Raw genomic sequence first — 24164 nt, 5'->3', positions numbered from 1 at the left:
AATGGTTGGACAGGGAACAAATTAACAACCCTGTGAGAGGCTGACAGAGAGCAGCAGCAAATAAAACCTACCCTATTTTCCTAAGAGACTCACCTCTGTTTAGTCCTGATAGGAAAATGCATTTCCTTCAACTCTGCCTCACCTCATCTCTCTTTTCTGTGAGCTCTGTTTCCTCCCTTTTTTCCTTCTCAACCTAATTTCTTCTTTTTACATTTTTATCTTTGTTTCCTTCCTTTTAGCTCCATGTCAGTTGTGTTTCTTGTTTCCTCTTCATCTTCCTTCTGCTTAACCCCCTCCTCTGATGAATTATTTGTGGAGTCTGGGTAGGGAGTCTCGTGATCAAAGCACTGGGATTTTCTGGTGGGTACTGGATAATCACAGTCAGGGCTGTAAAACAATTATAGTGCTCCAAACAGGAACAGGGGCATGCACATACAGTAATTGCCAGGCTCACTTTACGGCTGAGAAAGGATGCATTCCTTTAGGGAGTGAGGAGGAAAGGATATACACAATTTTCTTTTGTCTGGCCCTAGGTGACGTACATTTGAGAAGCAGAAATGTTATTTTTAGATGTGTTATTTGTGTTACAGCACTGCTTAAAGGACCCAGTAGGGATGGGTCTCCTTTTTACAAACAACATGCAAGGATAAAAAATGGCCTCTGCACTGAAAAGTCATTATGGAAAGGTAAATAAGACAAGAATGAGTACAACAAATACTCCTAAGGAATGGGCTGGGGCAGACAATGGAAACTGCAATGAGAACATGTTTATACACAAACCCAGATGAGTATCAGAAGACCCTACTGGCCACCTGCCCAGCAGCTATCTCTTGGTGCTTTTCCATAGGCAGTGCAGTAGAAATGAATCATAAACATTTAGCTGTTTTTCAGGAACTTTGTTTTCTTAAGAAGTAAAATGGCTTGCTTATAATACCTATTGGTACTCTATGTAGTATGGCAGAGATTTTTTTTTGAGGAGCTGCAGAGTCTGAGGAAATAAAAAACAAGGTATTTTTATATGTACATTTGTTTGTTGGATAGTCAGAAACAGCTAAATTAATCTGGAGCACACTGAGTTCTAGCAGCTTAAAACACAAGCCTCTGAACTAATTTCTAAAGCTTGCTTTCTGCTTCTCTTATAGTTACTGACCTAGATGAAAATTTATAAGTATTTTATAGTTTGTCATTTATGGAATTTTTTTTCTTCTCACATTTGATGTTTAGAAAATCATCTGTATGGTTCAAAGGAACCCAGAGATCTTAGCCTTGTTTCTGTGTAGCTCACCCTTACTAGATTTCAGATTTACATCCATATTTCAATGCCTTGTCCAGAAGTGTGTGGGCAGTGAGTAGTTCACGTGCTTTGCAAGATGTCACCTGTAGGAGCTAAAGGGTGGCTTTGTGAAGGTGCCAGTTGGTTTTCATTTTATTCAACACTACCTGTGTGTGCCAGTTATTTGTTCTCTAACTCTGGAGAAGGACATTCAAAATGTGTGTAGGATGTAGATAAACTTCTTCAGGCAACCTCCAAAGAGCAAAATGAAGTTTGATACATGATAGGTAAATAGATGCAACCCTTCCTGCCCTGCCAAACAATGCAAGTCTGCTATCAGAGAGAAAACCCCTAGACCACTTGACAGAGTTTCTCTAGTTTCTACAAACAGAATAATAAAAGACTAATTTCCATGCATACAAAACGTTGTTTGTCTGCATGACTGCTCTTTGGCCTTGGGCTAAAGAAGTGGCACCTTTCAAGAATGCCAAGGCATTGGGCTTGTCTTTCTGGCAGGTAATGGGACAAAGGTCCTAGGCCTGTTGGGTGGGACAAACCACTGCGAAGGCTGATCTAAGAGAGAAAGACTTTCTCTGAGAATCTGCAGAGCTTAGGGAGAGAGAATATTGAAGTGAGAGAGGAAAAGAAGGGAATTTACTTGAAAAGAAGGAGCAAGCCAGAGCTTGCAAGGTGAGCAGGAAAGAACTGGAGCCACAGAGAAAAACTTCAGAAGGAGCAGCCAGGAGATAGACAAACATTTATGCCTGTCAAGTCTGAAACAAGAAAACATCCCAAACCATCCTTGATGTCACTCTTGTTACTTGAAGTTGGTGGCAAGCTCTCTGCAGTGTAGTGGCTTCATGAGTACTGCCGTGCAAGGGGCCCTGCCCAGCAAGTGCCCTTGTGTCCGTGCAAACCAGGTGGTGCCAATCTAAACGTCCATATCTCCGCCTGATCTGGTCACAGGTTAATAATTGTTTCCTCCTGTTAAGGTTTTAGAGTGCCCTTCTATACTGCCATCTTCTTCCTCAATCATTTGTGTGAGTAAATAATGAGCAAGCTAAGTAACCAGAGCAATAAAAGTGATGTATGAGTTTGGCAGTGGGATTTGCCGTACCTCAGCATACTCAGCCCAGACGCACAGCAGAGTGTTTACATTGCAGCGGCAGGAAGAGCGCCAAAGAGAGGCTGTGCTTCGAGGCAGGAGCACAGGGCAGGGGATTTAATCAATGTTTATCAATATCTGAGGGCTGGGTGTCAAGAGGGAGGGGACAGGCTCTGCTCACTTGCACCCTGTGATAGGACAAGGAGCAATGGATAGAAACTCCAGCACAGGAGGTTCCACCTCAACATGAGGAGGAACTTCTTCCTCTTCATGGTGAGGGTCACAGAGCACTGGAACAGGCTCCCCAGAGAGGTTGTGGAGTCTCCTTCTCTGGAGACTTTCCAGACCTATCTGGATGCATTCCTGTATGACCTGTGCTAGATTCTTTGGTCCTGCTCTGGCAGGGGGGTTGGACTCGATGATTTCCAGAGGTCCCTTCGAGCCCTTAACATCCTCTGTGATCCTGCAGGTTTCATGTCATACTGCCTCCAGGAGAAAGAGTGTCATTGGCATGGAGCAGTGAGGATATGTGTGATTGCCAGTTTATGGCACCTGTAGTAATTGATACCAGTTCTAAAGCATCTTGAAGTGATTTCTTACAAAAAATTAAAAGCCTAAGCACGTTTCTGTGGTTTCCAAACTACATATAGGGTTTGGACATAACTCAGCATTTAAAATTTCACTGCAGTAGCAGAAGTTGAGAAAATTGCCCCCAGATTTTCTCTTCTTTGGAGGTACAGGTCATTAACTTAGATGTTCACAGATGCCTTAGGACAGTGTCATGTCATCTCCCTGCCCCTGCACCCCAATGGTCCTGTGGGTGCTGAGGGTTATAACTGTGTGCAAAACCAAAAAGCTGCCTCAGAGTTGGAACTATTCAGTGTGGAGAAGAGAAGGCTCTGAGGACACCTTATTGTGGCCTTCCAGTATCTGAAGGGGGCCTACAAGAAAGATGGGGACGGACCTTTTAGGATGTCAGGTAATGATAGGACTGGGGGAATGGAACAAAACTAGAAATGGATAGATTCAGATTGGATGTTAGGAAGAAATTCTTCCCCATGAGGGTGGTGAGACACTGGAACAGGTTGCCCAGGGAGGTGGTGGAAGCCTCATCCCTGGAGGTTTTTAAGGCCAGGCTGGATGGGGCTCTGAGCAACCTGATGTAGTGTGAGGTGTCCCTGCCCACAGCAGGGGGGTTGGAACTGGATGATCCTTGAGGTCCCTTACAACCCTAACAATTCTATGATTCAGGGAATTCTCTTGACTACATCTGAGGACAATTTGTAGCTTTGATGTGCTCTTGTCTGCCTTGGCGGTACAGCATTTCTGCCTCTTCTGAGTGCTCTTCACCCAGAAGTAATCTGCACCAAGGGTTCGTGTTGGTGTGTCTGCTCTGGACTGGAGACTGAAGGTTTGGATCTCCCAGCTGGTGGCTGTGCAGGAGTTATCCAATGCTTTTAAAGCATGTAAGGGATCATTTTAGGGGCTGGATTTGCAACTTCCAGCCAGGATTCAGTGCCTGGATGCACTAGAAAAGAGAAGAAGCATGAGTTTGTGGGCAAAGCAGTTGCTTGCAGCCTTGCACCATACCTTTTTCCAGGGTGGATATTTTAGGCTAAGTTTTTCTTTCTAGATTTCTGAAATCAACCTTTCCAGACACCCAGGCTGCCCTAAAACAGTGCTTCAGTGGTACAGACTACCCTGGGCATTACAGTTCTGACAGACAGAGTGCCGTGCTCAACTGCAGCTGAAACCCAAGGACTGTTTTTACTTAAACATGAAAAAGACCCTGCTGCCATGGCACAGGTAACCTCTGAGATGTTGTGAGAACACTGCAACTGTGTGAGAAACTGGGTGGTTTCTCTTGCAATTGCACTTCTCCCTATTTCCCTGAAGGAGCTGTAAATTCCTTATACTTCTTGTTTGCTCTTGGGAGCTGTGGTTAGAGCAGGGCAGTGGAGGGCAGCACGCAAGGGAACATTTCTTGCAGGAGCAAGGGGACTGTCTCAGGAGCAGGACGTAACACTTGAGATTTTTACTCAGTAAGTTGGATTGGGAAGGTAGGGGAGGGGCCTGGGAAGTATTGGCAGGAGGGTGCCATTGAAGGTGTTAAGCTTGCTGGGGGTTGCTTTCTGATGTATAGAGAGGCTTCTGAGGTTTCAGGAGTTGTAGCTCTGTTCTGGTTACTGAGGGCTTTTTCTTTTTTTTATGCAAACAAGTCATCTAACTTGTCTCATTGCTGTGATTTCCATGCTGAAGCTTCCACTGACTGTAACCTGCACATTGATTTAACTGCACTTGTTGCTTTTAAAGAGTCTAAGGGACTTTTGTTATGTGTAACTCCAGGCAGTGGCTCAGCAAAGACAAAATCCCTGAAGCTAATTCATATTCAGGCTGTTAAGTGATTTTAATTATTATTTTTAATATATACTTTTTTTTAATCCCTGAGAATCTTAATATCTGGAATCTTTAGAAGGCTTCGGGGCTGGATCTTTTTGTCATGAACTGCCTTGGCATCTTCTTTGGTTTCTTCCTAGGAGAAGCTCTAAGGAAAGGCAGTTTGCCTTTATTTATCAAACATCCAGGCTCTTGTAGTGGAAGCAGGGTAAGAGAGACTCCAGTAAGGCAAATCCTACATTAGGCAGCATCACAGCAGCTGTTTGGACAAAAGCTTCTTTCCTTTTTGCCAGAAACACATGAAAAGGAAGACAGGGGTAGGGTTTTGGCTTAGGTTTGGTAAAGTTCTTTATTCATCTAGCGAAAGTGTTGCCCATTTCCTGGCAGTGTGAGTGTAAGGGTGTAAGGTGGTGCTTGCTTTTCGTTCTTTCTCTCCAAACTAGAGTGGGGATCAGCTCTCTTGTTTGAGCTGTAGAGTATTCCTGAACAATGGTTGTTTTCAAGAGGGGTTCTCTGGATTCTTTTTCACTCTTGGAGTTAAGCATTCCCTGCAGTTAATTCTTTGGAGACAATGTGTAAACTATCAGAATTTGCTGGTGCCTAAAGACATCTCTAGAAACAATGACACAAAGAGGAACAGACACGCCATGGGGGGAGCTTTGGTTTTGTGAGGAAGTGTGACTTCAGACTTTGTGCCAATTCTTTGTTAGCTTGTAAATGAACCTCTGACTAAAATCTGTGAATGCTAGATGGAAAAACGTCAGGCAGCAAAGAGCATCCATGTGTGAGCCCATTAAATGGTGCTTTTCGGGAACTGCTGGATGTTGGGAGATACAAATCAGCATTACTCAGGTAGGTTTGTTTCATACATTAGAACTGCATGCCTCAGTCTCCTTCTTGTCTCAGGGGAGACGTTATTGCTCTCTACAACTACTTGAAAGGAGGTTGTAGACAGGTGGGGGTTGGTTCTTCTCCCAGGCAACCAGAAGCAGAACAAGAGGACACAGTCTCAAGTTGTGCCAGGGGAAATTTAGGTTCAAGGTGAGGAGAAAGCTCTTCAAAAAACAGGAATTGGCCAGTGGAACGTGCTGCCTGGGGAGGTGGTGGAGTCACTGTCCCTGGAGGTGTTCAAAAATGGATTGGATGTGGCACTTGGAGCCATGGTTTAGTTGTCAGGAGGTGTTGGATATTAGGTAATAGGTTGGACTTGATGATCTCTGAGGTCTTTTCCAACCTGGTTGATTCTGTGATATCTTGGAAGCACAAGAGATGCAAAACCCCCTGCGGAGCCCCCAGCAGCTTCTGTTCTTTTGCCCTTAACCTTCAATCCATTTTCAGCTCTTAACTAGAAACCATGACCTGAGCACTAACCCTTTGCTCTCTTCCTGGCAGAATGTGAACGGCATAAAGTACCACGCCAAGAACGGCCACAGGACGCAGATCCGCGTACGCAAACCCTTCAAGTGTCGCTGTGGAAAGAGTTACAAGACAGCTCAGGGCCTGCGGCACCACACAATCAATTTCCACCCCCCAGTGTCTGCTGAGATTATCAGGAAGATGCAGCAATAAACATGCTGGTCACAAATGTGCCAAGAAATCCTCACCAGCAGTTGCTGATTTTGAGAACAGCCACCTTTTTTTTTTGTTTGTTTGTTTTTTGTTTTTTGGGTTTTTTTTGTTCCCAAGGGGGAAGCATTCAGCAACCCTTTCAAAAGAAAAGAAAAGGAAAAAAAAAGAAGTTAAAATGCATGCTTTAAGATTTTCTGTAATTTTGGAATGATGTATCTTTGTAGAGGTAATGATTTTGTACATTTGCACATGTAATCATCATACCCATTTTCATTACTTTGAGATAAGGTGCTATAAAAAGCTAGGGGGTTCTTCAGAACTTTTTTTTTTTCCCTCCAAAAAAAAAAAAACAAACCCTAGGTGGGGGCAGCATCACATATTTAGTTGTCCTGAAAAGAGAGAGAGAGGAGAAGGAGGAGGAGGAGAGCTTGGCACTGACACCCTTTCAAGATTGTAATGTGATGATGAAGACTTTTCAATGCATCTGTCAATGTTGTGTGCAAAACCAAAACAATCCCACCCTCGTCCAAGGATAGTTAACATGCCTTACATAACGGAGTTATCAGTGGAGTAGCAAGTCTTTTAGGTAATGGAAATATAAATAAGAAAGAATGTTTAACATAATATGCTAAAAATATTTTCATACTTAAATAACATACGTTAAAAAAAGGTGTGCTTGCTGTATTTTATATTATCTTGCAAATCTTTTTGGGTTTTTTTCCTCTTTTTTTTTCCTCCCTCTTGAAATGCTGAAAATGTTTCCATTTGAACCAGTAAACAATCACTTCTTTAGTGTTAGAAATTACTACTATTTTATTTTTTAACAAGATGTCGTATTCTGTTCACGCCCAATCAGACTTCTGAGGACCAATATCCCACCCAAGTCCCAACTAAATATTTAACCCCCTGAACTATCTCTTTAGAAAGACACTTGGAAATACTTAAGTGCAAATTTATGTGTGTGTGAGAGAAACCATTATCTTCATCTCGGATGAAGTTTTTAAAGCACTTTGTAGTTCTCTATTGCCAACAGATTTAATGTTTTTATGTGTTGCCAATCCTTGCAACTGCCGTACAAGCCATGTGCCTGTGGTTGCAAATAAAAATTAAAAGGAGGTCCATTATTTGTGCTAAGGGAGATTCTACTGCCTCTCCCTCAAGTTCATTGTAATTATTTGGAGATCTTTTTCCTTTGTGCCTTTTTTTTCTTTTTTTGGTTGTTGTAGTGTTTCTTTTTTTTGCTTCTCATTGTAGGTCACTGCATTCCATTTGGAAGTGTCTGTTTAGCTTTATGATTACTTTTGCTGAACCATGACATATGAGCCTTACTGAAGATTAAGTGCTTCTTGCAGCAGGTGGTCAGAGACTGACTTGTAGAACAAAAGCCAACATGAGAGTGCTTCGTGTCTGGACCATACCTGAACATTTGTTGCTTGCCATCCTGCCTTGAGCGTTCTTCTCTCACAAGTGCTATTCTCAGAGTTCAGCTGGCCAGGGGTGGACTCGGGCACCCCTCGCCCTGCCCCGGCCCCGAAACAGTTCTTACAGTGAGGGTTAGGGAGGAACTCACTGTGTTGAACACAGTCATCGCCTTTGCTTAGTTCCTGTTCTCTTAAGTGCAAAAGAAAGCTCAAATATGGGAGGACAGAGCTTTCTCTATATTTTTTTTCCCCAAAGCTTTAATGGAAAACTTTGTAAGGATGACAATTAGCTATTCTCCAGCAGAGTAAAAGCCTCATTAAAACACTTGGGAATCATCCTAATGTGGAAGCGTTTTGAAGGAATCAGTGTTTCAAATCCTAGAGAGGTGACAGCACTTGCACTGCACAGTGCCATCAGCCAGGTTTAAAGGATGATCCAGACATGAGACCTGCTGGTACACACAGGGTCCCAGGTGGCCGCTTCCCACCCTCTGCAGTTTTGGCAACAGATCTGGCCAACAGATACATTCTGGCTCTGCTCCTAGTGCAAGAAACTAAACCACAGGCTGGGTAAGTTCATTCAACAGCTAAACAGTCATAAAACGTCATTGTTGCATGTAAATTCCTTTCAACTATAAAAACAAAATTCCAGTTTCTATTTACCTATTCATTGTGACAGTATTATTAAACAGGTAAAGATGGGACTATTTTGTTATACTGTGTATAGTGAATGTATTGTACTGTGTCTGTGAAAAGTGTGCTTTAAATTATATTTTCATATGTTTTGTTGGGGACAAAGTACTTTAAGTTTGAAAGTGACAGAGGTTTGTTTTAGTACTGAAGATGACTTAAAGAATTCCTGTTGAGAAAGCTGCTTATAAATGTAAATCAAATCACATTTAAAATAAACTGCCTCTGACCTAAACAGGCTGCTCTGTACTTGTTACTAACCTAAGGAGTTAAGTTCTTGGCCTGTATATAGTTTTGTGTTTGTATATTTTACTTTGCCATCATCAAACTCTATGCAGGAAACAACTGGAGCACTACACCATGAACACACAAAATTGCACTGTCACTATGTGCATCTGAGAGAGGTCCCTGCCTCTGCCCCATCTGGATCCTAACCTGAGGCTTTAGAGCCTGCTGTAGCTCTTCTCATGTGTTGTTCAGTTAGGCTGAAGGGGAAAAAAAATTGACAGAATACTCTTTGGGTACTTCCATGCCCTTCAGTCTGTTTCTTGAGGTGAAAGTTTACACTTAAAAGAGTCTAAGACACATGGACATTGGACACATGGCTCAGAGACTGGTGCCACTGTTGGAATTTTGGGTTCTTTGATCATGGAGAAGTTTATATGGCACCTGGTCTGCTGGTGGCAAATGGAGTACACCTTTCTCTAAGCGGGGGGAAAGGATTCTTGCACAGGAGTTGGCAGGGCTCATTGAAAGGGCTTTAACTAGGCTTGAAGGGGGAAGGAGACAAAACTCACAAGAGCCTAAGGATAGCCTTCAATCTGCTGTCCCACGAGAGGTGGCTAATGGTGGTGTATGTGACAGTAAAAACACAGGGCTCACTAATAGGATAGTAACCAGGGAAGGGGCCAGGAAGGGTCAGATAGCAAGAGGGAAAACTAATGGCTTAATTCCCTCTCTGAAATATGGACCAATGCACAGAGTGTGGGGAAGAAGCAGGAGGCATTAGAAACTACTGTACAGCAGGGGAACCATGATAGCATTGCCATCACAGAAATGTGGTGGGGTGACTCACATGGTTGGAGTGCTGCAATGGATGACTACAGGCTCTTTAGAAGGGATAGGCAAGGAAAGAGAGGTGGAGGGGTAGCATTGTATATTGAGTGGAATGTCTATGGATAAGGATAAAGGGGAAGACCAACGAGGCTGATATCTTGGTGGGAGTCTGCTACAGACCACCCAACCAGGATAAGAACACTGGTGAGACGTTCTTTCAACAACTTGGTGATGTGTCACGTTCCCTACACCTCGTTCTCGTGGGGGACTTGGACTTACCAACACAGCAGAAAGGGGGCAGCCCAGGAGGTTTCTGCAGTGTGTGGATGACAGCTTCCTGGTGCAGCTGGTAAGCGAGCCTGCCAGAGGAGTCAGGACCACGTCTAACACTGCAATTTACATCAGGCAGCTTTTAACAAATCCTGCACTGACCAGGATCTTGCACACGTCCATGAGACAGCTGCAAACAAACTACTCAAAACACTTACTCTTCAAATTTCTCTTTCTGAAACAAAGAACATAAATAGCTGTGAGCAACAGCTTCTTTGTCATACAAAGTCAAAACATCATTTACTCTGAAGTATGTAAAGCTTAAACTCTCTTTTATCTCAGGAAAAAAATAATGACCCACTGACTCCATGAATAATTTTGCTTTTAATGTAACAGGACTACTGTACAACAAGTGGAAAGCAAATTTACTTAATACAGTTAAAGTAAATATAAAATGTTTAGATATACACATTTTTACTTACTGGAAAGAAAAAGACATGAAGTAAGTTAAACTGCAGAAGGTTTTAAGAGCCCTAAGCCAAAAGGAACACAAGTCACTGCTGTGAAAATGTTATAACAATATTTTCTACTGAATGCAACTGCAACATAACAGCAATTATTATTTTTAAACAATTACTTTTAGGCATTTAAGCACAACACTTTCAACTCAAAAATACTGCCCCGAGGTATAATGTTCTTAAATGTAGAGTTATCCCTTAAGGCCAACAGCCTGTATGTGAAATTGAAATATCTGCCATTCCTTTTGTTGCAAGCATGTAATATCACCCTACATGCACCTATGCTTCAGAAAGATACTCTAGAAAACTGAATTTCATAGGGCAAGTAACAGAACTTTCTGATTTAACTGTTACTGAAAGAAAAACTGCATAAATTTGCTAGGAGGAACATCTGTTTGTTACATTTTTAACTGTGCCTCAGTTATCAAGAAAAAACACAGGTGTTTTAGTGAGGGTTTTTTTTAATGTAGCTGAAGAGCATCATGAAGCTGCTCCCATATTTTGAGGCTAGGTCATTCCTGTGTTCTTACAAATTCCACTAAGTAAGGGAATCAATAGCTACACACACAACACGGTGAGCGTTTTGTGGGGATTTTTAGTATGATGTTAGGTAGGGAGAGAAGAGAGCCCAGCAGCAGCTTACAGCCACAATTGATCACAGCTCCCAGGAGTACATTATTAGCTTTGAATCAGAAGTTTGCACGGTTACAGAAAAGCTGCACTGCTTTTGCTCCGTAGGTGGACTGCTCGGGGTTGGGAGATCTGAAGCTACACCCCGAAGAAAGTGTTTAATCAAAATTCAGTACATTCTGGTCAAAGTGCGTCTGAACGTGCCGCTCGAAGCCTTGCTGATCGTAGTCGGGTGGGAACTGCTCGCTGCACATGGGGCACACCTTCCAGTGGCTCTCAACGTGCTCCTCAAACTTGCTCTGGTCGTAGTTAGGTGGAAACATCACATCGCAGAGAGGGCACTTCTTCTGCACGTCAAAGCTTCACGAGGGGGCAGAGAGAAACAGAAAAGGAAACGTTTTGTCTGTTATTACAGGACAAATATAGAAGTAGGGTCCTGCTACCACTGACATGAAGAACTTCACTGCAAAGCTCAGTTTGAGCAGACTGTATCTAAGCAAGGCCCTGGGCAGCCTGATCTAGTTGAGGATGTCCCTGCTGACTGCGGGGAGGTCGGACTGGATGACCTTTGGAGGTCCCTTCCAGCCTGGACCATTCTATGATTCTATGTAGTTAAATATCTTTGCTGGAAGTGCTGGGTAGGGTTAAGGCAGTTTTACACAGGAATTCCAACAGAACCTGGCATTTTAAACTACACCATTTTGACATCATTCCAGCTACCACTGAATACGAATCTATTGAATGTCTTAATGGCCAAGCGGTTTCATGGGAAACCACTCTCCCTGCTCATAAAGGTTTGCTCTTAGCAAACATAACACTTTATAAAAGCTCTAAAGTTAGGTTCACAATTAGGCTGGAAACAGGGGAAGGAAACAAAAGTTATTCATTCATTTACTGAAGAAATTGTCCACATTCCATCAAAACAAGGTTCAGCACGAATCTGCCCAGTCTAAGGGCACACTCTACAACAGTTAACTGCAAACCAGCCATTCACTGGAAATGCCTCCTAGTTGTTCTCCACTCCCACCCTTCAGTAAAGACGTGCACTTGTAGAGTATTCCATTCCATTAAAGACCAATAAAAGGTAACATTTTACCTGGAATCGAAGCAGAAGCCTGGTCCCCGTTCATGCAAGAGAAGACTCGGAGGATCAGGAGCAGAAGGTACAGTGTTGTCATCATCCTATCAAAAGGATGAAGTATTTGAAGTCGCTAGAAAACACTTTTTTTTTTTTTCCTTTCAAATACATTTTTGCAATAAAGCATAAACTTGGGTGAAATTTACCTTTAGTGTTATAACCTCTGCAGCCTAAGCTTTCTTTCAGTGTACAAAAGGGAGCCATGGTTAAGGAAGATGAAAAGCAAAGCACACAGAGTGCCTTTTGACCATGCAATGCACCTAGTGCAGAAACCTGTGCCAGAACTGCCAGAAGGCTTCTGCCAGTGCAGTAACTGCGGAAACACAGGTCTGCAGGGTCACCTCACTGCGATGTGACTGCCTGGGGGCTGAGGCAGAACAGACAAACCTGTGTTAAGCTGAATGGGGGCACCACGCTGCAAACCCAAACAGCATCGCATCCAGAGCTACGACCCAAACAAATTCTAGACAACAGAATGTCAATGCCAGACTTCACCAACTGCCAGTTCACACTGCAGCAGGGAGGAAAAGGACACTGGCTGCGACTCTCATGCTTGCCTCTCCCAGCAGGCAGCTGTGAGTGATTGGCCTTGGCTGCTCACAGCAGCCAGGCTCATCCTGCCTTCCCCGCTGCCGTGGCACAGCAGCCAACCCGCCCTGCCCAGGTGCCTCCTCTCAGCAGCTCAGCAAGCCCTGCTCTCCCTTCAGCCACGCTAACAGCACAGCAAGAGCTGCAGCAGGCACTGATGAGGACCAGCACGTTTGCCTCAGAGCTTCCATCAGGTTACAAATGCAGGTTGGGCTCCAGGGAATATGCTGCTCCTCACTTCTCACAAAAGGAGAAGGGAATCTGCCTGCAGCGGGACATCCCCATGCAGGAAAATAAAGAACATCTTCCACGCCTGGATTCTAAGAAATCCCTTCTGAGAATCCAGGGGTCAGAGCACTTATGTTTTGCATGGTTTGGGGTTGTTTTTTTTTATTCTGTGACTATATTATTACAAATAAAGATTTAAATAAAGACAGTGACACAAACACAATTAGGGGAAGAATATATCACAAAAGGAGAACAAATTGATGGAGGAGGAAGAGACTCAGCACTATGTTTGTAAATCCAAACTAGTTATTATACAGCATCTTGGCTCTGCTCTGCAACTAGATAAAGCAGCACAATCCCCATGCATCTCAGAATGGGAAGGCAGGCACATTCAGCAAGGGTTTTGAGCTCCAACTCCTAAGTCGTTTTCCTGTTCGTCTCAAAGACACCTTACACACAAGAATCAAAATTTAACTGACCCTCAAAAGTGGCTGTGCACAGGACCATGGCTAACAGCACGCATGCTCTATGTTTTATACAGATAACTAAACGTGCACATTCAAACACATCTCATTTTGGGGCTAGCAAACTTTGTCCTTATGAAGAGTTAATGGAAACAGGGCAGGACGGGAAGATTCCCTCAATATTTTCCTTCTGACAACAGCTGTTTAGTTTCAACCATTTAACACTCCCATTAAGCAGAGAGTGGGCTTGCTGTGACAGATGCTAGCAACAGACATTTTTCTGGTCTAACTTGCATGCTTTGCACCTGCAGTAAAAAAGGCACACGAGTCTTAAACCATTATTTGTTCCTTTTGTCACAAAAGGGACAGGATGTACGTACTAAAGAAGAAAAACTATTTAAAGTACTCTTGTAGTAAAATGCTACAGCTTATAGAGTGCCAAATACATGACAAATTTGCTGAATACCAGATTGTAAGCAGACCAGGATGCCTAATGACAGGACAAGGGGCAATGCGTGGAAGTTGAGGCATAGGAAGTTCCATGGAAACAGGAGGAAGAATTATTTCACTGTGAGGGTGACAGAACACTGGAACAGGCTGCCCAGGGATGTTGTGGAGTCTCCTCACTGGAGATATTCAAGACCTGCCTGGATGAGTTCCTGTATGATGTGGTATAAGTGATCCTGCTCTGGCTGTAGGGTTGGACTGGATGATCTCTTGAGGTCCCTTCCAGCCCCTACCATTCAGTGATTTTCAACCCCACATTTAAAAACCTGCCACTCTCCCACAGTAATATAAATCATCCCCTGAAGATTCAAAAGCCAAAGTGAGAGGGTTAAGGAAAGCTGCTTTAGACAGAGAGTTTGACAGTAACTGCTGGGAAGCCAGGCCTCAGTGGCTCAGGCTGCACTGTATGTTAAGCACAGGCATCTAGGCTTACTCACAAGACCCTATGGTCCAGTCATCCAAGTTATTTGGAAGGATGCCCATACTCCCTATTTTGACCACAAAAAACCATTTCATCTGCCTGTCATGTAGACCCAGAGGCAGCTTCCTTGCACTTCAAACTGATGACTAGGACATGGCTGCACATACTTAGCCCAAGGCCTCTTCAGTGCCCTGCAGCAATGTGACACAGTTGAGATGTGGCCTCAGGTCCTTACGAAGAGCCTGACATTGTGTATCCAGAGGTTGGCACTGTAGTTATGTGGCAAAACAAGTGCCAGGCCTTCTAAATTCTGAAGCTTGGATAATTTAAGTAAAGGAATTACAAAGGGTGCCTGCAACATCAAGACTTCCCTATTACCACTGGACTGCAACTCTGACTCTTTAAAACCATCGCAGTGAGTTCCAGAGACTCCAGGAATTGTAGAGACAACTACAGATTTAGACAATAAAGCATGGTAAGAAATGGGGGGAGGTTGTCACTAGACGAGGAAGAAGCCCAAACAGTTAACTGTCAGAAATAAGCACAACTCACCTAGTTTTACCAAAACCAAAGTTACCCAACTATCCAAAGTGCTGCTTTCATCATGAAAATTGTGAGCAGTTCCAAGACTGCCAAACAGAAATTAGAAGCAAGTCCTGTGATGCTACCCAACCCCCACAGGCCTGAGGAATCCCCAGCTCCAGTTTCTACAGCTCATCTTAACATGCAGCTACAGATGGGCACTGTTTAACAATAGATGGGCAGACAGTGCCCACCTACAGTGCAGGTGAACTGGAGAAGAGAATACAGATGCTTTCTCTCTGTGTTTCTGCTCTGCTGTGGGGGTTTAGATTTCTCTCCCTCTCTGCAGGCAGATTTCTTTCCCCAGAACATACCTAAATACCAACTGTCCCCTTTTAATGCCTGTCCTATACAAAAGACAGTAATTAGCTGCCAGGGAAAGATCAGGCTAATGAAGTGTAGAGGGGGGTTTTGCTAGGAAAAAAAGCCATTTTGGATTCATCTGAGAAAACATCAGTTTGTCAACTGCCAAAAGTTGCACTCTCCATCCCCCACAAATTTACTGTGACTAACAGCATTGTTTAAGAGTCTCAGGATAGTTATTCCAGGCTTACTGCCAACTGTAATCTGGACTCCATTTCTAAACCTCACAATCTAGTATTAAATAAGTAAATATATTTATATTTTTATATATACACACACATATGTGTGTATGTTTTGTTTATGGACCTCTCCCAAACATATCTGCTGCTAGAAATTACTTGCTCCAAATGATTCCATTTTGGTCAGTTATGGGAACATGAGGAAATGGAAAGTTAGTGCAGAGGAGATGACGGCAGGAACTTGTGGCCAGTCAAGTATTCCACGCAAAAAATCACCACTGTTTGCATGCTGATGATTAACACAGACCAGCCTACCCCTCTCAGAAATTAGGGTTTAATTGGCCTAAGAGTTCCAAAATCCAAAGCTGTGAAGAGTTCTGGAAAGGCACAGAAGGGTGTTTTGGGGAGCTGTGTCAAAAGCTAAGGACATCTACCAAAAGTCCAGATAGATGATATGCATTTTCCCTGATTATTCTTTAAATGCTTCTTCAGAGCTGTTTTACCTTTAAGATATTGCTATGTCTCTCAAAAGATTCTTGCAACTACTTGTTTGCATGTAAATTTGTAAACTACACATACAGCCTATCTCTGGCAGAAGGAAGCAACTGATTCTCATTTGAAAGTAAAAAAAAAAATAGACATAAATTGCTTGATTTAAAGGCACCTTTTCTCAAGCTGAATTTCTGTATTCCATCTCATTACAAAAATCCAAGCTGTGTCAGCAAATGAGCACAAGACTCTAGCACTGTTTCTCTTGGGTTTGCAAGAGGGCAAAGCAGATAGATCAGAATGAACACCCTGCTAATTAAACTGAAGCAGATGGCTAAAGAAGAGAAGAGGTTTGTCAGATGAAATACCTACATCAAGAATGATCAGATTAAAAATGCAAAATGTGAAGTCAAGGTGGGTAACAGCATTAAGCTCACATTCTGCAGCTTGAACAGGCTGCAGAAGTTCTGACAGTTTCTCTAATTATTCACAGTAATGGACATTGGGGGCAAAAGGTAGGAGGGAGAAATACATTTTTCTCCATTATAGGTGCTGAGCACCAGGGCTAAAATCATACCTGTCTGAACACTGATCAGTTTCTGCAAAGGTTAATAGAAATTAAATGTGGCAAACTAGACTAAATGAGAAACAGGTCATGATACCACTGTACTTGCAAAGAGCACCATACTTTGCAGAAAGGTGTTTCTTGTTTAATATTTTTGAAGGCACAAGAGTACTTAGAATAAAAGAGAGTAGTAAGTCTGTTCCTGTTCAAACGAAGGCCTACAGTCCAGCTGATTACAAAAGCCAATTTTTTTATACTGGAATGTGCATGTTAACTGTACTTTTTAGAAAAGCTAAGCAGTTTCCACTCAAAACATACAAAGCCCTATAAAAAAAATAAATCAGTGAGAATCCATCACTTCCAGTTTAGTCAGCATTAGGTAACAGTCAATTAGCTCTTCCAACTACACGTCTAACAGCAAGAACCATTCCAAACAGGAATTATTAAAAGCAGATTTGCAAGAGCTAGAACAAAGCATTAATACATTAAATTTCCCATTCAACATGTAACTGAAGCAACGGTATCAGAACTCTTAATTCTGTTACAATGTAGTTCCTGCATACCAATGACAGCCGAGTTAAGATGTAGATACATTTCTAGCCCTCATTCTACCACATTGCAGAGAAAAAGCAGAGTGACTTGATATTACTTAGATTTTTCTACTTTAGTATTTAACAAGATGAAGAAGCTACTGTCCTAACACCAAAACAAGCTGTCAGTAACTCAAGAGACGAGGGGAGCAAACAGAGTATCATCAACTGATGTGTGAGTTTGTCCCTGAAGGAAAGCAGTATTTACTTAAAGCACAGCTCAGGGTAAAGGGAAGAAAAATAAACTAAAAAATTCAATTCTGGATTCACATAGCAATAAATCAGGCTTATCAGACAGTGATAGCCTATCTGCAGCTCTTGATAACGCATTAATAAACACATCAAGGAATACAGGTAATTAAAAAGGTAACTTACATTGTTGTCCTCGGGATCTTCTAAGCCGTCAGGCCGGCTAAGGTTGCGTGAAGGCTGACTACACACCACATCATCCTCTAGCTCCCAAAAGGAAGTTCTAACAGGTGGCCTTTGGATCTCATCAGGATTAAAAGCGCCATCTGCTCCATCTACAGAAAAATCAGAGCACCTTTGTTCAGTACTGTTTGTATTTTGAGATTACAGATGTGCTACCTTGTAGCTAAACCCCACCCCTTTTCCAGTGAACGTAACATAAACCAACAGAACGAATCCTTTTCAAAAGGCGTTTCTTTAAAACACTCCTGCGATTCTCAACAATAAGATGAAAACACTCTGTTGATTCTTATCAATCAACAAAGGTGCTCTACATCAGTTGTAGAGTTTTAAGCTAGTCCCTGTCTTAGATACTAGTCATAATTAGGGAAATTCTGGAGACTTTTGAGTAAAAGATAAATAACGTAAGGGATTGGATACAGAATGATAACAATAGATAGGTTAAATAATTCCATTAGTGTACTGAAAACCTAGTATTTTGCAGCATAGTTTGTTTGCTCTCTTTGCTGCTGGCTTTTTGCTGCTCTCTCTGTTTCTGGGATTTGGGCTGTGCTCTCCTCCCTTCTGACCTTGGTGGCTTCTCTATTTTGATTTTCTCTAAAGTAAGGGTGGGTGGTGGCTGAGCTTGTGTGTGTGATTCGCATAGCTGTCTTGGGGCCCTTTGTCCCCCAGATGGGACAAAGAGCTGGATCAAAGGTAAAAGGGGGTCCCATGTGCTGATGTTACAATAAAGATATAGATATATAGAGAGAGATATAGATAGATATACACATATATACAGAGAGAGAGAGATGTGAATACACTCTCTACATGTTTATTGCCTTTTATGCATTTAGTTCCTTTCGTAAATACAATTCCATTTTTACTCCCAAGTTCTGAGTGTGGTGAGATTTGCTCTCTTGGGGCACGTTTCCAAAAAAATAAGTTCCTGGGGGGATCTACTTCAACCCATAACACCAGTATGAAGATTGTTAGTACTTAATCTGCATTAAATGACCCTTTACTTTTGAAGGGGTGAGAAAGAAATGATATTGGGGGACAGGATGGGAGGAGTGGAATTTATTTACCTCTTCTCTCCTGAATTGCATAAGGGTTTCCATATTGCAGTACTGGTAGTCTACTTGGCACTGCAGGAACTGGCCCATTTTCCTCCGAATATGGGTTGCGAAAATGCAATGACTGTTGTGAAAGGTGTCCTTCCATCAGCCTCCCAGCTTGATTCCCTGGTGTCCTGCAAAGTTCCTAAATAATGCAAAATTCAAAGTGCAATTAACCTATAGAGTCCTAGCAAAGTTTGGTACTTTTCATGAAATATTTGTTTTTTAAAATACACCCTCCTAGCTTTCCCACTCTTTTCATCTTGGCCTAGTGTCGAATATACCAGATGCTAATTTTCAAACACAGATTTCAAAGTTATTAGGCTTCTGGTGAAAAATCATTTGCCTTCTATGAATTTAACGAGCAGAATTCTAACTCGTCCTTCTCCCTCCTTTGCATCTTCACCTACTTTGTGTGTGTATATTTAGAGTTTAGCAAGGGGTTGTGTACAGCTTGCTTCCAAAATTCAGCATTTGCATGCAAAATTTAAAACCCCTCAATCTTCAAATTTTTACATGGCTGCTTAGTTTTATTCCATTTTTAAATACTTGTATTAGGCAGTTATTTTTTTCAGAAAAGCTCAAACAGAACTCTTAAAATTAATAGTTAAAATTCTAGATTCTTGCATATAAGCCTTAAAGATAATAATTATTATAAACTACTAAAGGGTTTATTTAACCTACAAACCATTAAAACTGTAAGTCATATATATGTTAAAAGAGAGTAATTAAAGTGACTTAAGTGTGGTCAGTGTAATCTATTCAAAGAAAAGTTTCTCTCTCACCCTTCCATTTAATAAAATGGGCCAAGAGAGAGAAAGCATGTGTGCTGAGAATAGCCAAGAGAATATGCTATTTGCAATTCAGAACCAAGAAAAACACTCCACAATGTAAAAATGAAACCAATAATTACGAAATATAGATTGTTAGGAGAGATGCTTCCTGATCATTTTGTTCTTCCTGGTTAGCATTTTCTTCTGGGTTGAGTTCATGTTTAACATCTGCTAATGTAACATTAGTAAAAACTTCAAAGATGGAAGCATGCCCTTTCCCCAAGACTTCAGAGTGAAACTTAAAACCACAACTTCGACTGCTGATGTAACCACATGAGAAGTAAAATAGCTCCACTGAAAGGAGCAAGTGGATTTCTATTTTTTTTTTAACACAGGTAAACTTCAGGCCAAAATCTAGAACACAAGAGTACAGAAATCAAGTAGCAATAACTACTCTGAAAACAAAACACCACTCAAATAAAAGAAATTGTGCACTGTATTACTGTAATACAGGTACTATCAGGTTTCAGACATAAAAGGTTTAGCCTTCGACAGCAACATCATAAAATCATTTCTGAACAGGGGAAAAAAAAAAAAAAAAAGTGGTGTCTACAAATGGTAAGGCAGCTTATAGAACATTACCTTTTTTGGGGCCCTGGCTGTAAACACAGTAGCATTTATTTTCTTTTTCCTTCTAGTACAGGACAAGACAATTTCTGTCTAGCACCCTCCAAGTGAAGTACCCTCTTATGGAGATGATATAGAACATGTTAGGATGTTAGGAACAATTTCTTCACTATGAGGGTGGTGGAGCACTGGAACAGGTTGTCCAGGGAGGTGGTTGAGGTTCTTTCCCTGGAGATATTCAAGGTGAGGCTGGAGGAGGCCCTGGGCAGCCTGATCTAGTTGGGGATGTCCCTGCTGACTGCAGGGAGGTCAGACTGGATGAGCTTTGGAGGTCCCTTCCGGCCTGGACTATTCTATGATTCTGTGCTGGTGTCACTTCAGATTTATAGGCTAAATTGCACACGACTGAAATGCTTAGGATGAAATGGCTAGGATTACAACTTAGATTTTACATGCTTACTAAAACTTTTAAGTAATTCATCTTTACTCAATACAAAGCAGGAACAATTACTTTCCAGTAAAATTAAGATTTTTCCTTTTAAAAATCAGTTTCTTCTGCAATATGGAAGCAGTTGAGAATGAGAGGCAATGGCATTACTACTTCGGTTTTAGCATTAGATAAGATTAAAACAGAATGTAGATCAAAGTAACTGTAAAAAGGTACTGTAAAATACCCTTAGTCAAAAGTTGGATAGAAAGGGTAGAGACCAAGTAAAAAAAAGTAAAAAAAAAAAAAAAAAAAAAATCAAAGGCTATAAGTATGTAAATAAAATAGAAACCAAGTAATTTTATAGCTTTGAAGAGACAGTAAATGAATATTTTTAGCATGCTATGTTTGGTGACATTTATAAACAAACACTGATAATGGAGCATAAATTGAAAAGCTGTTTACTATACTGTGCTTAACCTTTTAAATCATGGTTTCAGTCTAGCAAGGCACTTTGATTCTTCTCTGCAGTGTAAATATCTATAAATTTGGTAGACAAAGCTGCAAGCCTTTGTAAGCTCCATACATTGTTATTACAGTTGTTCGCCTTCTGTGTTTAAAATTACTCCCTCCAGCTAAACTAGATTCCTCAAAACTCAACTTTTGCTTTCTTCTAAATCAGAAAAATGTGAGCTCTATTTAAAAAACCCCCACATCTTCATTTTTGAAAGTTGAATACTAACTATGAGAATCTAGAATTTTTACAGAACACTTAGCTGGCTTCATCTGAAAGATGTATAATTTCAAATTTACCAGTACACAAATTCCTAAGTATCTGTTTCATACTGGGTTTAAGTCATTTAAACAATCCTAACACATGTAAAAAGACATCTTATTATTTCACTTTTCAGCAAAATCTAGCTTTGATTAATTACCATATAATACCTTGGAGGTACTTCCAACTTGAGAACATCTGCATTCATAAGTCAGAATGTCTAGCTTAACAATAATCACAGGAATTCACTGCCAAATCAAATTCATTAAAGGCAGAAGTCCATTTTCTAACATCATTTAAAAACTGGAGTATTGCCTGTGTATCTTTGTTTCCTGATAAAGATTTTTCCAGTTGTATTTTGCAGAAGTCACTGATGTCACATTTCAAGCTGCTCTTATTATTCTAAGCAGAGAGCTGCAGATGTCAAAGGATTTGGTTATATCACAGGATGTTTGGGCTTGGAAAGGACCTCTGGAGATCATCGAGTCCAACCCCCCTGCCAGAGCAGGACCAGAGAATCTACTGCAGGTCACACAGGAATGCATCCAGACAGGTCTTGAAAGTCTCCAGAAAAGGAGACTCCACAACCTCTCTGGGGAACCTGTTCCAGTGCTCTGTCACCCTCACAGTGAAGAAGTTCCTCCTCATTTTGAGGTGGAACCTCCTGTGCTATAGTTTCTATCCATTGCCCCTTGTCCTATCACAGGGTTCAAGTGAGCAGAGCCTGTCCCCTTCCTCTTGACACCCAGCCCTCAGATATTTATAAACATTTATTAAATCCCCTTTCAGGCTTCTTTTCTCCAGACTAAACAGCCCCAGGTCTCCGAGCCTCTCCTCATAGGGCAGTGCTCCAGTCCCTTCATCATCCTCATAGCCCTCCGTTGGACTCTCTCGAGTAGGTCCCTGTCCCTCCTCATGATGCACACATCATGACAAACCTGGCAACTACACTGCTGAAATATCTACATCTCTAATTACAGGGCACCACTGGATAAAAGTAAAAATAAACCTAACCAGTGATGGAAAAAAAAAAAAAGTGTCATGCTAGGTATGTACCATTCATGTGTTATGCCAGGATTCCAAAGGGACTAAGGTTTACTAATTGTGCTGCCTGACAGCAAGTAATTCCTTAAAGTATCGAGGGCAGAGTCTGTCTCAAAGAAATTAAATTCCTGCAAGTTTTTTCCCCAATTGATGTTCCCTTACAGAGCAAAAAGGCTGCAGCATGAGCTCAAAAAGAATCTTTTCTATTTGGCCCACCAGCACATGTACTAAACTGGTATCAGCCTCTAGACACAAGAGGGATGAATTTCTTTCACTAAGCAAGAAGGAGGCTGATAGTCTACTGAAAACTTGTGAAAAACAGTAGTGTTGCTAATAGGAGAAAGGAATATATGACAAATCTGGTAGGAATTCCTATGTTCTGTTAACATTACAGCTAGCTATGATCTCAGACTATTAATTTACACAGAGTAATCCTTAGCTGCAAACAGAAATAATTACTTTAGATCCTGGATAGAATATGATTCTAGACAAAGAATTCTAAGAATACAGAAATTCTGACACAGTAGTATTTTTTGTTAGATTTTATGTAGAAAATATCCTAGAAGACTATTACCAAACAATAAATGACAATATTTTCAGAGGCTGAGTCAGTTTTTGTAAGTTGGTCTATTATGGCATATATTTTTTAAAAGAATGCATTAGTATTACTAACAGAACTTGTACTTTAAAATGCTAAATACAGAGAACTATGTTTAAAGACAATTCTCAACAATTCTCACTTCAAAATAAATTGCAGTTCCTCAAACCGAAGAACCTCCTGAGTGTTAATGCACAAAACATAACAAAAAATGTGACAATACCTTCTCACTGGTGAAGAGTTCAAACTGTGATGCCAGTTCCTTTATTCGTCTCTCTTTTTCTGCCAGCTGAACCTTTATGAAAAGAAGTTTCAGGTTTCTGTATTAGTAATTAAACTATTGTCCTGCATGTTATATTGTGAAAATCACAGAATCATAGAATCACTGGGGTTGGAAGGGATCCTCAAGGATCATCTAGTTCCAATCCCCCTGCCACGGGAAGGACATTAGGGATAGGGGCTTAGCATTAGGGTTCCAGTGTCTCACCACACTCATGGGAAAGAATTTCTTCCTAACACCCAATCTGAATCTACCCATTTCTATTTTGTTCCACTCCCCCTAGCCCTGACACCAGATTTCTTGTAGGCCTGCTTCAGATACTGGAAGGCCACAATAAGGTCTCCACAGAATCACAGAATATTAAGGGCTGGAAGGGACCTTGAAAGATCATCTAAGTCCAACCCCCTGCCAGAGCAGAATCACCTGTACCAGATCACACAGCAATGCATCCAGGCATTCAACTTGTGTATCTCTAGCTAAATCAGATAAAATGCATTAGATATTACCAAACTGGTAATACAACATTCAGTATTTCAGACAAACATGGCAATCAATATTCCTGTTAGTCTTAAGCAATAGGAAATTAGAAAACTAGCCTGTTTTTCCCTGTGATACAAGATTCATGTTATTTAGAGGGTTGTCTAAATCCACAACTTTAAAAGACTGGTTTTATAATACTGGTAGCAGGTCTCTTACTTTAAAAGAAGCCTTACAAGACTATGTTGTTTTTAACAAGTGCAAAATATTATTTCTATTTACAGAAAAATATATTTGGTATTTTTCCCCCAGTAAAAAATCTTCATTACTCCAATTACTAGAAATAAGAAGCTATGTTAAGAACAGGATATTACTTTCATGAACAAAATCTCTAACTTACTTTATACTGATCCTCCATTGCTGCCAGCTGTAATTTTATACTCTCATTGATTTTCACTTGTTCTTTCCACTTCAGCTCCAGTTTGGCTAGTTCATCAGCATAAACACTGCATTTCATCTTCTCATCCTAAAGCAGTTTGTGTCATAGCATGAAATATTTGCAATTTTAAGAGATCTTCCCTCCCATCCCCAACA

General features: G+C 41.3%; 2 protein-coding genes across 3 annotated transcripts in view; one reads left to right on the top strand and one right to left on the bottom strand.

The window, feature by feature from the left end:
* JAZF1 (JAZF zinc finger 1) overlaps positions 1–6352 on the top strand; it is a 182788-nt gene extending 176436 nt beyond the window's left edge. Inside the window, exon 5 of the mRNA XM_054385026.1 lies at positions 6168–6352. Coding sequence (XP_054241001.1) covers positions 6168–6344 — 177 coding nt within the window. The 3' untranslated portion in view covers positions 6345–6352. The remainder of the gene's footprint in view (positions 1–6167) is intronic.
* A 3892-nt stretch (positions 6353–10244) lies between these two features.
* The window catches only part of TAX1BP1 (Tax1 binding protein 1), a 52842-nt gene continuing 38922 nt past the window's right edge, over positions 10245–24164 (bottom strand). For both annotated transcript variants that reach the window (XM_054384682.1, XM_054384683.1), the window contains 6 exons: positions 23971–24096; positions 23037–23108; positions 18540–18714; positions 17419–17567; positions 12026–12111; positions 10245–11289 (listed from right to left, as the gene is read on the bottom strand). In XM_054384682.1, coding sequence (XP_054240657.1) covers positions 11088–11289; positions 12026–12111; positions 17419–17567; positions 18540–18714; positions 23037–23108; positions 23971–24096 — 810 coding nt within the window. In that variant the 3' untranslated portion in view covers positions 10245–11087. The remainder of the gene's footprint in view (positions 11290–12025; positions 12112–17418; positions 17568–18539; positions 18715–23036; positions 23109–23970; positions 24097–24164) is intronic.

This window comes from Indicator indicator, chromosome 11 (assembly GCF_027791375.1).
Source record: "Indicator indicator isolate 239-I01 chromosome 11, UM_Iind_1.1, whole genome shotgun sequence".
Taxonomy (NCBI): domain Eukaryota; kingdom Metazoa; phylum Chordata; class Aves; order Piciformes; family Indicatoridae; genus Indicator; species Indicator indicator.
This window is presented reverse-complemented; position numbering and strand designations above follow the sequence as displayed.